Source organism: Aethalodelphis obliquidens, unplaced genomic scaffold (genome assembly GCF_003676395.1).
Source record: "Aethalodelphis obliquidens isolate GAN/ISIS:26980383/991018 unplaced genomic scaffold, ASM367639v1 scaffold7, whole genome shotgun sequence".
In the NCBI taxonomy this organism is placed as follows: Eukaryota; Metazoa; Chordata; class Mammalia; order Artiodactyla; family Delphinidae; genus Aethalodelphis; species Aethalodelphis obliquidens.
In genome coordinates this window covers 53,652-67,971 of record NW_020837951.1, presented here as the reverse complement: position 1 = coordinate 67,971, position 14,320 = coordinate 53,652, and the positions used below count along the sequence as shown (strand labels likewise).

The following is a 14,320-nucleotide window of genomic DNA, read 5'->3' as shown; positions in this document are numbered from 1 at the left end:
GGGGGGGGGGGGGGGGGGGGGGGGGGGGGGGGGGGGGGGCAGTGGTGACTGGGCCGGACGTGCCAACCAGCCCGTGAGGGGCAGGCTGGTAGGGTTACACAGGTCAGGGGTGCGCGGACCAGCCTCTGTCTCAGCCCCTTTCTGCAGTGGTGACAGTCCTGCCTTGTTGGGCCGGCGTGGTGGGGAGCGTAGCTCTAAGGCGCCCGGGAGGAAGGGAGGCTATGGGTGAAAGTGTTGGGACTGGCTTGGGACACTGAGACTTGGAAAAGGTACCCCGGGGAGAAGAGAAAAATGTGTAACCCCGTGAAGCAAGGCGAGTCAGGAGAGCCTGAGGGAAGCCTGAGGAGGCCACAGGACTAAATGGTGGAATGGGAGGGGGCTGGGCTATGCGGCCATGACGGAAAGGACCCCCATCCCAGGCCAGCCCAGCCCGGTCCCTGGCTGGGACAGGATCTGACGGTGACTTTGTGAGAACCCAGGGGTAACAGGAGCTGTTAGGCTGAGGCCAGCAGTCTCCATGCTTGCCAATGAGTCACAGACCACCCAGAACTCGTGCAGCCAGAGGCCACAGCTCAGGATCAGCCTGACCTGGGCACGGTCTTTGTGTGCAGAGCTCTGTGCTGAGCCTTTGCCCTGGTGGGGCCCCAGGTGGGGTGGCTTAGGGTAACATCCTCTTCCAGGCTTCTTCGTTCTGCACACAGTTCTGTTATATACACATAACGTGATATCAGCCATGCCTGGCCTTGTGCCAGGGACAAACAGGTGAGTCAGCCCTGTCCCTACCTTTCAGACCTAAAAACAGAAATGTATAGGGTGATAAAAACCATGACAGAGGAGGTGATCAGGGATTTATTTGATCTGTATAGGGGTTTAAGAAGCTGGGTTTTGCAGACTGAATAGGAGTTTGGCTCTCCATCAGACTCTGATGTGCATTCTTGGTTGCAGGGAGCCACACTGTGATCTGGAGGCCAGTGGGGTAATGGGTGTGGGCCCTGTGCATGCCCTGCCCAGCACCTGTCTAGAGAAGGTGGAAGAACAGCCCGAGGATGCAGATAATCAGCGGAACGTTACTCGAATGGGCAGTCAACCCTCGGATCTGAGCACCACTGTGCACATCCCAGTGATGCTGACTGGCCTTCCTGGGGAGACCACGGTCGTTTCCAGTGAGTATCTCCCCATAACATCAGGGCAGGGCCCACCTTGTGCAGGCTCGGTTTGCTCTCCCCCCTTCCCTCCTGCTCCGTGACAGCCACCCGGGGACAGAGCTTGCCTCTGTGAATTGTTCCCCAACTGGAAAGTCTTTGCTGTCAGCATTTGTGCCTTGCTATCCCTTTGCTTTCCAGTGCCCCAGAGGAGCCCTCTTGCTATTACATGTCACTTAAGCTCTAGTCTGCTTCCTTCCAACGGTATTTGCAAGTTACCAGGTAAGTGCCAGGCATGGTGTTAGAGTGCAGGGGGCACAGCAGGGGGGAGTGGGACTGGCTGCCCTTGCGGGGCTCAGAGTCTCGTCGGGAAGACAGACCACAGCGCGGTCACGGCTCTTCACAGTCGCACAAACGCTGCTAAGGACTGTGGCCACAGACCTGACTGAGGTCGGGAGCTGGCGGGTGAGAGGAGGGGGGTCTCAGGGTGGTGGTATTCCACCCACTTACTTATGGTCCTGGCTCTGCAGTTCTTCCACCCACTTACTTATGGTCCTGGCTCTGCAGTTCCTCCCAGGCCTTTGCCTGAGCTTCCCTTTTTCTTCCCCTCCCTCCCTCATACTGTGTGTGAGGTCATGACGGAGCAGCCGCTCCACAACTGACTTGTGTGCGGGCACTGAGGGCACAGTGTAAATAAAATGCCAACCTGCAGGTGACAAAGACAGGCCCTTCACATTATGCGCAGGTGCACGGGCGTTTTGTGAACACCAAGGATAGAAAAAAAAACATTCCCAGGGGCAGAGGTGACTTGGAATTCCAGATGAAGATTCAGCCTCAGGCAGGCCTAGGTGCTGCCACACACTTGCCTGTCTGCAGACGTGTCCACGCACAGAACGGGCGCTCCCTCTTACCCAGGGGCTCTCGCCTGGGGCCGATGGATAGTGCACAGCGCCAGGTGTAACAGTGGGGGTGGCTGGCTCTGCCCGCTGAGCCTCCCCCTTCCTCGTTGCTTCCTTGGAAGAAGGCTTTCCCTGGTCCATTCTGTCGTTTCACCTCCTGTGGCAGTAGTGTGTCTGTCTCCCAGACTCCCGAAATCAGCCCCCGGGGCTCATTCTTTCTGGACTAGCTTGAGGGCCCCACCTGGTTTTTGTCCACGGGAGTCGAGGTGGGGCCCCTCCTCCCCAACCCTGGCAACCACTGATCTTTTTACCGTCTCTGTAGTTTGCCTTTTCCAGAACGTCTTATAGTTGGAGTCACCTAGTACGTAGCCTCTTTAGACTGTCTTCTTTCACTTACCCGTGTGCATTAAGGCTGCTTCGTGTCTTTTCGTGGTTTGGTAGCTCATTTCTTTTTAGTGCTGAATAATATTCCGTTGTCTGGATGGACCACGCTTTATTTATCCATGCACCTGTTGAAAGACACGTTTGTTGCTTACAAATTTTGTCAGTTATGAATAAAGCTATTATAAGCATTCATGTTCAGGTTTTTGTGTAGACATACATTTCCAACTCATTTGGGTAAATACCTAAGAGCATGGTTTTTGGGTTGTGTGGTAAAACTACATTTAGCTTTGTAAGAAACTGGTCTAACCAACTGGCTATATCATTTTTACATTCCCACCAGCAGTAAATGAGAATTCCTGTTGCTCCGCATCCTCTCCAACATTTGGTATTGTCAGTGTTTCGGATTTTCGCCATTCTAATACGTGTGTATTGCTATCTCATTGTTGTAATTTGCAATTCCTTAATGATATATGATCTTGAGCGTCTTTTCATACGCTGATTTGACATCTGTATATCTTCTTTGGTGAGGTGCCTGTTCATATCTTTTGCCCACTTTTAAATTTTTTTATTTGAAAAAAAATTTAGAGACAAAGTTTTAAAGAGCAGTTTAAGGTTCAAAACAAAATTGAGAGGGAGGTAGAGAGATTTCCATATACTCTCTGCCTGCACACATGCATAGCCTTCCCTATTATCAGCATCTCTCATTAGAATGGGGCTTTTTTTTTTTTTTTAAAACCAAGGATAAAACTACATTGACACGTCATAATCACCCAAAGTGCACAGGGTACATTAGAGTTCACTCTTGATGTTGTACATTCTGTGGGTTTGGACAAATGTGTAATGACATATATCCATCATTGTAACATGACACACAATATTTTCATTGCCCTAAAAATTCTCTGTGCTCTGCCTGTTCATCCCTCCTCACCTCCCATCAACGTCTGGCAACCACTGATCTTTTCATTGTCTTTGTTCTTTTGCCTTTTCCAGAATGTCATATAGTTGGAATCATACAGTGTGTAGCCTCTTCAAATTGGCTTCTTTCACTCACCAATATGCATTTAAGGTGCCTCCATGTTTTTTCATGGCTTAGTAGCTCATTTCTTTTTAGTGCTGAATAATATTCCATTGTCTGGATGTACCTTAGTTTATTTACGCATTCAACTACTGGAGAACATCTTGATTGCCTCCAAATTTTGGCAATTATGAATAAAGCTGCTGTAAACATTTGTGTGCACGTTTTTGTGTGGACATAAGTTTTCAACTCCTTTGGCTGAATCCTAAAGAGAGTGATGGCTGGATCATGTGGCAAGAATATGTTTAGTTTTGTAAGAAACCGCCAAGCTGGCTGTACCACCTTATGTTACCAGCAATAAATGAGAATTGCTGTTGCTGCACATCTTTGCCAGCATTTGGTGGTGTCCCTGTTCAGATTTTGGCCATTCTAATAGGTGTGTCATGGTGTCAGGTTGTTTCAGTTTGCGTTTCCCTGATGACGTTTGCTGGGAAACATCTTCATGTGCTTACTTACCCTCCGTATGTCTTCTTTGGTGAGGTGTCTGTTAAGGTTTTTTGCCCATTTTTTAATCAGGTTGTTGCTTTTATTTTTGAGTTTCAAGAGTTCTTTGTATATTTTGGATAACAGTCTTTTATCAGATGTGTCTTCTGCAAACATTTTCTCCCGGTTTGTTGCTTGTGTTCTCATTCTCTTGATGTCTTTCACAGAGCAAAAGTTGTTCATTATTTCCTAGGAGTGTTATAGTTTCACATTTCACATGTAGGCCTATGAGCCATTTTGGGTTAATTTTTGTGAAGGGTGTAAAGTCTCTCCAGATTAATTTTTTTGGCATGTGGTTGTCCAGTTGTTCCAACACCATTTGTCGAAGAGACTATCTTTGTTCCACTGTATTGCCTTTGCTCTCGTGTCAAAGATCAGTTGACTGTTATTTGTGGGGGCCCGTTTCTGGACTCTCTGTTCTGTTCTGTTGACCTGTTTGTTCATTCCTTCCCCAGTACCACACTGTCTTGATTACCGTAGCTATATAGTCAGTCTTGAAGTTGGGTGGTGCCAATCCTCTAACTTTGGTCTTCTTTAATATTGAAGTTTTGGCTATTCTGAGTCTTTTACATCTCCATGTAAACTTTAGAATCATTTTGCTGATATCCATAAAATAAATTGCTGGGATTTTGATTGAGACTGCATTGAATCTATAGATCAAGTTGGGAAGAACTGACAATGTTGAGTCCTCCCATCCGTGAACATGGAACATCTCTCCATTTATTTAGTTCCTTTATTTCATGCATCAGAGTTTGTTTTCCTCATAGGGATCTTGTACATATTTTGTTAGATTTATGCTTAAGTATTTCATTTTGGTGGGGTGCTAATGTAAATAGTGTTGTGTTTTAATTTTAAATTTCACTTGTTCATTGTTAGTATATAGGAAAACAGTTGACTTTTTGTGTGTTAACCCAACCTTGATAAAATCAGTTATTAGTTCCAGGGGTTTTTTTGTTGATTCTATCAGATATTCTCTATAGGTGATCAAGTCATCTGCAAACAAATACAATTTTTTAGTCTTACTTCCCAATCTGTATAGTTTTTTTTTGTTGTTGTTGTTGTTTGCCTTATTGCATTAGCAAGGACTTCCACTATGGCATTGAAAAGGAGTGGTGAGAGGCGCATCTTTTCCTTGTATGTGATCTTAGTAGGAAAGCTTTGAGTTTCTCACCATTAAGTATGATGTTAGCTGTAGGGTTTTTTGGGTACATATTCTTTATAAAGTTGAGGAAATATTCCCTCTATTCCAATTTACTGAGAGTTTTTATGGTGAATGGGTGTTGGATTTGTCAAATGCTTTTTCTGCACCTGTTCATATGATCATATGATTTTTCTTTTTTTAGTTTGTTGATGTTATTATGGATTACATTAATTGATTTTTAAAAATAAGTTTATTTATTTATTTATTTGTCTGCGTTGGGTCTTCACTGCTGCGCACGGGCTTTCTCTAGTTGCAGCGAGCGGGGGGCTACACTTGGCTGCGGTGCACGGGCTTCTTATTGTGGTGGCTTCTCTTGTTGCACAGCACGGGCTCTAGGGGCATGGGCTTCAGTAGTTGTGGCATGTGGGCTCCGTAGTCATGGTGCACGGGCTCTAGAGCACGGGCTCAGTAGTTGTGGTGCACGGGCTTCGTTGCTCCGCGGCATGTGGGATCTTCCTGGATTAGGGATAGAACCTGTGTCCCCTGCATTGGCAGACAGATTATTAACCACTGCACCACCAGGGAAGCCCTGTGTTAATTGATTTTTGAATGTTGGACCAGCCTCACATGTCTGGGATTAATCCCACTTGGTTGTGGTATATAATTCTTTTATACTTTTTTGGGTTCGATTTGCTAACGTTTCGTTGAGAATTTTTATATCTGTATTCATGGGAGATATTGGTTAATAGTTTTCTTGTGATGGCTTGTTTGGTTTTAGTATCAGGGTAATGGTATTCCCTTTGGTAAAAGGGAATTTGGTAAAAGGTAAAAGTATTCCCTTTGCTTCTATCTTCTGAAAGAGATTGTAGAGAATGGGTATGATTTCTTTCTTAAATATATGGTAGCATTCACCAGTGAACCCATCTGGGCCTGGTGTTTTCTGTTTTAGAAGGTAGTCGATTATTGATTCAATCTCTTTAATAGGTATAAACCTATTTAGAAGGAATAGATATAAACCTATTTAGATTATCTGTTTCTTCTTGAATATCAGCAGATTGTGTCCTTCCAAGGAATTGGTCCATTTCAAGTAGTTTATCACATTTGTGGGCATAGAGTTGTTCATAGTATTAATTTATTATCCTTTTAATGTCCATGGGATCAGTAGTGATGTCTCCTTTTTTATTTCTGATATTAGGAATCTGTGTTTCCCCTCATTTATCTTAGTTAGCCTGGCTAGAGGCTTATCAATTTCACTAATCTTTTCAAGGAACCAACTTTTGGTTTCATTGATCTTCTCTGTTGATTTGCTTTTTCAGTTTCATTGATTTCTGCTTTAATTCTCATGATTTCTTTTCTTCTGCTTACTTTGGATTTAAGTTGCTCTTTTTTCTCTTCCTAAAGTGGAAGCTTAGATTATTGATTTTGGGTCTTTCTTCTTTTCTAATTTATGCATTCAATGCTATAAATTTCCTTCTAAGTGTTGCTTTTGCTGCATCCAACAAACTTGGATAAGTTGTGTTTTCATTTTCATTTAGTTAAAAATATTTAAAAATTTCTCTTGAAATTTCTTCTTTGACCCGTATGTTATCTAGAAGTGTGTGGTTTGATCTTTACATATTTTGAGATTTATCTTTCTGTTATTTACTTTAGTTCATTGTGGTCTGGAAACAGACATTTCGCCCACTTTTAAATTGGGTTGTTGTTTTCTAATTGTTGAATTTTTAGAGTCCTTTGTATAATTTTGATAAAGACTTTTATCAGATATGTGATTTGCAAATATTTTCTCCCAGTTGGTGGCTTGTCTTTTCATTTTCTTAATGTCTGGTGTTTTGGATTGTTGCTGGTGGGAGGGTTAATTTGGTCCCTGGTATGACTTCTGCTAGGAGCAGAAATCTAGGCTATTGACTTTTATATGTTAATTTTGTATCCTACTACTTTTCTGTATCTTCAGATTGTTCTTTAGTTTTAGCATTGATTCTCTTTGTTTTTTCCCAAGTACATTATGCAAAATTTTGCAAATACAGTTGTAACTATTCCTTTCCAAATATTAGGTCTTCCTTCCTTCCTTCCTTCCTCTCTCTCTCCTTCCTTCCTTCCCTCCCTCCTTCCTTCCTTCTTTCGTCCTTTCTTCCTTTCTTTCTTTCTTTTGCCTGATTTCACCAGCTAATATACTAACATTGGAGTTACTAGGTACCCTTACCTTGCTTCTGCCTACACTAAGTAAGATTCTGGTTTTGGGCTTGAGAGGTGTGTGTCTGTGTGTGTCTACGTCTGTGTGTCTGTGTGTGTATAAGATCATGTTATAGTGTTCATTAATTTTTTTTTCAGTAAGTATTTTTTTATCTGGAATAGATGCTGAATTTTGTTGAAGGTCTTTTCGGCATCCATAGAGATCATATATTTTCCCCTGAAATATGGGGATTTATACTAATAAGTTTTCAGATCTTGAACTATCTTTGCAATCTTAGAATAAACCCCACTAGGTTATCATATTTATTTTTTAATGTGATGCTGGATTCTGTTTGATAATATTGATACTTTATGGAGGATTTTTGGATTGAGATGTATTTTAGGATATTGAGATGTGTTCTGTAGCTTTCTTATATTATGTTCAAGTGTCATAAGGTTTAGATATTAATGTTATATAGTTACCTCTTGCTTAACTTCATTAATCCATTTCTGAAAATCACATGTTGTAGTGGGAGTCCCATTTCCCATTATTTTAGATGGGAAAAATTGTAATGTACTATACAAATTACAATGTATTATAATTAGTTGTACTCAAAATCCCCAACCAATTTCTTAAAACAGAACTAAAGCACAGTTAGTCACAGAAAACACTTAATACATTGTTTCCTGATCACCGCAGTTAAAATAGCTGTTAACAAGCAATTGCTTTGGACACCTCCTTCAGTGAAACTTGCACCTTTCAAAAACATCGACACATGATTCTGATAGCTAACCAACTGACTTTGGAATCTTGCCTGACAGTTTTCAGTGTTTTGAGTTTTGGGGATGTATACATTTTTCCTGCATAAACAACAGTCAAGAAAGCCTCAACAACGTTGTAATGAGAGATACATGTATTCTCCTGAAGTGTGAGTATTATAAAACTAAGAGGTGCTCTGTTGAGTATTTATTATAAAACTAAGAGGTGCTCTGTTGAGTATTATAAAACTAAGAGGTGCTCTGTTGAGTATTTATTATAAAACTAGGAGGTGCTCTGTTGAGAAATTTTACCTGAGGAGATGTTCTGTAGGGTGTACCTATTATTGATCCATAAAAAGAATTAGGACGTTTGCTTCTTTTCCTTTTCTGGGGTAGTTTAAGTAGCATTAGGATTACTTGGTCTTTAAAGATTTGGTACAGTTCTGTTGTGAAATAAATCATCTGGGTTTGGTTTTTGTTGTTGTTGTTAGGATAATTCTTTGATAATTTATCTGTTTCTGCATGGATATTGGTCTGTTTAAACTTTCCTATCTCCTAAGATCAGTTTGGTAAACTGTAATGATCCATTTGATCTAGGTTTTCCAATTTATGTACATAAGAGCTATGCAAAGAAGTGGCTTAAGTTTTTACAACAATTTGCTCACTGTTTTTTTCCCCCTTCTTATTTTTTATCCTGTATATTTTGTGTTTCCCCCTTATGTTCTTGATTAAATTAGTTAGGAGTTTATACAATTTGTGGATTTTTATAAAAAGAACCAGCATCTTTGTTAGTTCTACTATGGTTTTCTTTAAAAATCATTTTTTTCCAATTTTATTTTCCTTATGTACCTCCTTCTGCCTTTTTTTGTTTTACTTTGTCATTCCTTTTCTAGCTTCTTTAGTTGGAGACTTAAGTTTATTTTAGTCTTTATTATATGATTATTTAAGGCTCTGAATTTTCCTCTGATTGCTAATTTAATTGTAGCCTATAGATTCTGATATTTGGTGTTTTCATTTTCACCAGATTTTAAAGGAATTACGCAATTTTGGTTTGTATTTTCCCTCAGTGTTTGTAGATTCCTTGGGATTTAGTATATAGAGAATCAAGTACTCTGCAAGTGAACAGTTTTATTTTTTACTTTCTGACATGTATGCCTTCTATTTCCCTTCTTCCCTTGTGGTGCTGTGACTTCCAGTACAGTGTCGGATAGCAGCGGTGAGAACTGACGTTCTTCCCTTGTTCCCATCTTGTGGGAGAAGGGAGCACTCAGTCTTTCACCATTAAGTATGATGTTAGCTGTTTTGGGGTTTGTTTGGTTTTTTTTTAAGATGTTCTTTATCAAGTTGAGGAAATTCCCCTCTGTCACTTTTTTTTTCTAAGTTTTTATATTAAATGAGTGTTGAATTTTATCAGATTTTCTGCCTCAATTGATATGATTATGTGGTTTTTCTTCTGTAACATGGTAGTTTACACATTGATTGATTTTCAAATATTGACCTGCCTTGCATCCCTGGGACAAACTCTGCTGGTCATTGTGTATAATTATCTTTATATATTGCTGAATTCTGTTTTTTTGTTGTTGTTTTTTGTTGTTGTTGTTTGTTTGTTTGTTTTTTGCGGTACGCGGGCCTCTCACTGTCGTGGCCTCTCCCGTCGCGGAGCACAGGCTCTGGACGCACAGGCTCAGCGGCCATGGCTCACGGGCCCAGCCGCTCCGCGGCATGTGGGATCCTCCCGGACCGGGGCACGAACCCGTGTCCCCTGCATCGGCAGGTGGACTCTCAACCACTGCGCCAGCAGGGAAGCCCTGAATTCTGTTTGATAATATTTTGTTAGAGAGTTTTGCCTCTGTATTCATGAGGGATATTGCGCTACGGTTTTCTGTTTTGTACTCTTTGTCTGGTTTTGGTATCAGAATAATACTAAATTCATAAAATGAATTGGATAGTGTTTCTTATTATGTTTTTTGGAGGAGACTGTGTAGAATTGGTGTTAAATCTTTAAATGTTGGACAGAATTTGCCAATGAAACATTTCTTTTTTGGAATTTAAAAATTAGCCTTAATAGGGCTATGTTATGTAATCATACTGGGTGAGTTGCATTAGTTTGTGCTTTTGAAGGAATTGGCCTGTTTCCTTTGTCAAATTTATGTGTGTATAGTTGTTTGTAGTATTCCCTTATTATCTTTTGATGTCTTCATGATCTGTAGTGACTGCCCCTGTCTCATTCTTGATATTGGTGCTTTGTGTCTTGTCTCTTTTTTGTCAGTCTTACTAGAAATTTGTTAACTCTCGTCGATCTTTTCAAAGAAACGCATTCTTGTTCCATTGATTTTGTCTATTGTTTTTCTGTTTCCAATTGCGTTTGATTTCTGCTCTTTATTATTTTCTTCTCTCTGTTTGCTTCGGGTTTATTTTGCTCTTTTTTAGTTTCCTGAGATGGGAGCTTAGATTAAGTCTTTTCCTCTTTTCTAAGGTAAACATTTAGTGCTATAAATTTTCTTCTTAGTACTGCTTTAGCTGTGTCCCACAGATTTTGATATGTTATCTTATCACTTTCATTCAGTTTTGTTTTAAAAATTTCCCTTGAGACTTGCTCTTTGACTCAGGGGTTCCTTAGAAATGTGTTATTTAGTTTCCAAGTGTTTGGAGATTTTCCTGGCATCTTTCTGTTTGGTGTCTAGTTTGATTATTTTGTGGTCAGTGAACACACTCTGTATGATTTCAGTTCTTTTAAGTTTGTTAAGGTTTGTTTACTAGCCCAGGAGATGGCATTTCTTGGTGTGTATTCTGGGTGTGCTTGAAAGGAATGTGTATACTGCTGTTGCTGGGTGGAGTATTCTGTAAGTATAAGTTAGATCCTGTTGGATGCTGTAGAGTTCTGTGTGCATGCTGATTTTCTGTCTAGATCTATCAATTGTCGGGAAAGAGATGTTCCAGTATCCAACTATAAATGTGCTTCTTAAACCCCTATCCAGACCTATTTCTTTCAGTTTCATCTGTTTTTGCTTTACATATTTTTCAGCTCTGTTGCTGAGTACATACACATTTAGAATTCTGTCTTCTTGAAAGATTGACCCTTTTATCATTGTGTAATGTGTCCCTTATACCTGATAAATTTCTTTGCTTTGATGTTTACTTTATCTGATATAAATATACCCACCCTTGTTTTTTTAATTTTTTAAATTAATATTTGCCTATAAGATGTATATCTTTTTACTTTTAAACTAGCTATATAGGTATATTTTAAGCTAGTTTCTTGTAGACAGCATATCTTTGGGTCATGTTTTTCATCCATTCTGTCAGTTCTTTTTTTTTTTGCATATTTAGACAATTTATGTTTAATGTAATTATATATTATGGCTTACATATTCTGTTTTATTTTTCCTATTGTCTGTTTTTTCTATTTTTTATTTTTTGGCTGCACCGCACAGCATATGGGATCTTAGTTCCCCAGCCAGGGATCAGACCCACGCCCCCTGCGTTGGAAGCGTGGAGTCTTAACCACTGGACTGCCAGGGAAGTCCCCTTATTCTTTCTATTTTTTATTTTTCTGGTTTCTTTTTCCTGCATTCCTGTGGGTTACTTGTTTATATTTTAGAATTCCACTTTGATTTATCTATAGTATTTTTGAGTGTATCTCTTTGTATTGGTTTTTTAATGGCTCCTCTAGGTATTACATATATATAACTTGTCTCAGTCTACTAGGGTTGTCATTTTACCAGTTGGAGTAAAGTATAGAAACTTTACCTCTCTTTTTCCTCCACATGTATAAAATAATTAAACGTTTCCTCTACATATATTTAGAAGCACATCATTGTGTGTTATAATTTTTGCTTCAACTGTAAAATGTAATTCAGAAAACTCAAGAGGAGAAGGAAAGTGTGTTGTATTTTTACTCTTTCTGTTGTTCTTTGTTTCTTCCTTCCTGATATTCTAATATTTCTTCTTCCATAACTTTCTGTTTGGAGGACCTTCCTTAGCCATTCTTTTAGGGTAGGTCTGAAGGTGACAAATTCTCTTAGTTTTCCTTCATCTGAGAATGTCTTGATTTTCCTTTCATTCCTGAAGGATATTTTCACTGGGTATAGAATTCTGGGTTGACAGTTCTTTTTTTTTCAGCACTTGAAAAAACGTGTGCCTCATCCTTCTGACCTCCATGGTTTCTGATGAGAAATCCACTGTCATTCGAATTGTTTTCTTCCTATAGGTAAGATGTTGTTTCTCTCTCGCTGCTTTCAAGATTTTTTCTTTGTCTTTATATTTCAGAAGTTTGATTATGATGTATTTTGGCATGAGTTTCTTTAGGTTTATCCTGTTTGGGGTTCACTCAGCTTCTTGAATTTGTAGGTTTATGTCTTTTTGCCAATTTTGGAAAATTTTCATCCATTATGTCTTTGACTGCGTCTTCAGCTCTGCCCTCTTTCTCTTTTCTTTCCAGGACTCTGTTGACATGAATGGTAGATCTTCCGTTATAGTCCCGAAGGTCCCTGAGGCTCTGTTTACTTTTTTCAGTCTATTTTCTCTCTGTTGTTCAGATCGAGTAATTTCTATTGTTCTGTCTTCCAGTTCACTAATTCTTTCCTCTGTGCCCTCCATTCTGCTGTTGAGCCCATCTATTAAGTTTTTAATTTCAGTTATTGTATTTTTCAGTTCTAAAATTTATGTTTGGTTCTTTATATCTTCTTTTTCTTTGCTATTTTTTTCTCATTTGTTTCAAATGTGTTTTTAATCATCTGTTGAAGCATTTTTATGATGGGCACTTTAAAATCATTGTCAGATAATTCTAACATCTGTATTATCTTGGTGTCTTTTCTCATTCAAATTGAGTTTTTCCTGGTTCTTGGTATGACAAGTGATTTTTGATTGAAACCTAAACATTTTGATATTATGTTATGAGCCTCTGAGTCTTATTTAAGTCTTCTGTTTTTGCTGGTCTGCTGTGACAACACACCAACAGGAGGAGGGTTGGGGAGCTGCCTCATTATTGACAAATTGGGGTGAAATACAGGTTCCTCACTTGCCCTCCATTGACACCCAGTGGGAGTGGGTTCCTTGTCCCTGCTGGGCTGAGTTGGGAATTCTAGCTCCCCGCTGGGCCTCCACTGATACCGTCTTGTCTGGGAGAGAGGGGAATCCTTGTTACTGTTCCCTACATGCCTGCATTGACGCAGTAAGGGTTGACCTCATTACCTCTGGGTGGTGGTAAAAGTCCCGACTTTCCACTAAGATTCACTCTAGCAGGTAAAGGGAAGGGGATGCCTCCTTACCTCTGGGTAAGAATCGAAGTCCAGGCTACCCATGTAATCTTTTCTGATATTGTATGGGTTGGGAGTCTTGTTATTACCACAGGGTGGGTATGAAAGTTCCTGCACTCACTTGGCTCTCTCTGATACCACCTCAGCAGGGGCTTTGGGTACCTCATTACAGATTGGTGAGGGTGGAGGTCTAGGCTCCCCACTTGGCCTCTGCTCATATGAGTGGAAGTAGGGCTGTGGTTTTTTTCTGTGGTGTTAGTAGAGTGGTTATTGGCTATAAATTTCCCATCTGGTTAGGCTCTACCTTTCCTGGTCCTGTCACTAGGGAGAGCTGGCCTTTAAAAATCTTTCCTGTTGGCATTCTGGGTTGCTGGCTTCTCCAGCACCAAGGATATATATGAGGCATAAAAAAAAAACCCAGAAACAAAACCTGTTGTTGTGTTGTTCCTCAGTTTCCAAGATACCAGCAAATCTGCCTTCTTTTCTCCACCTTTCGGAATCTTCTTAGGTTGGCCTTATGTATGATGTCCAGGGTTTTTAGTTGTGCTTAGAAGGATGAATGGAAGAAAGTACCTCTATTCCATCTTTTCAGAAGCTGAAGTCTTGAGTTAATTTTTATATATGGCATGAGGTAAGGGTTGAGGTTCTCATTATCCACTCCCCCACCACCATTGATGTCCATTTGTTCCATTACTGTTTGTTGAAAACGCTGTCTTTTTCCATGGAATTACTTTGGTTCTTTTGTCAAAAATCAATTGATAGGTGTTATGTCATTTCAGGAAAAATTTCTGGGATTACAGTTTTAAATGTTAGTTCTATTACATTGTTTAATTTTTGTTTTTCAGACATTCCAGTTATACACGTGTTAAATCTCCTTTGCCTATCTTCTGTATGGATTTCTCTGTTACCCTTCTGAAAACTCATTCTTCATTTCACTCCTAAATTCTTTTTCCCTTGCTATAATTTCAGTCATATCTACTTTCCCTTGGACTTATCTGTTGTCTTGTGAT

General features: G+C 40.0%; 1 protein-coding gene across 1 annotated transcript in view; it reads left to right on the top strand.

Annotated features, from left to right (window-relative positions):
* Positions 1–14,320, top strand: part of CACNA1B (calcium voltage-gated channel subunit alpha1 B) — a 172,555-nt gene that overhangs the window by 105,685 nt on the left and 52,550 nt on the right. The window contains exon 20 of the mRNA XM_027104122.1: positions 946–1,163. Within this exon, the coding sequence (XP_026959923.1) occupies positions 946–1,163 (218 nt within the window). The remainder of the gene's footprint in view (positions 1–945; positions 1,164–14,320) is intronic.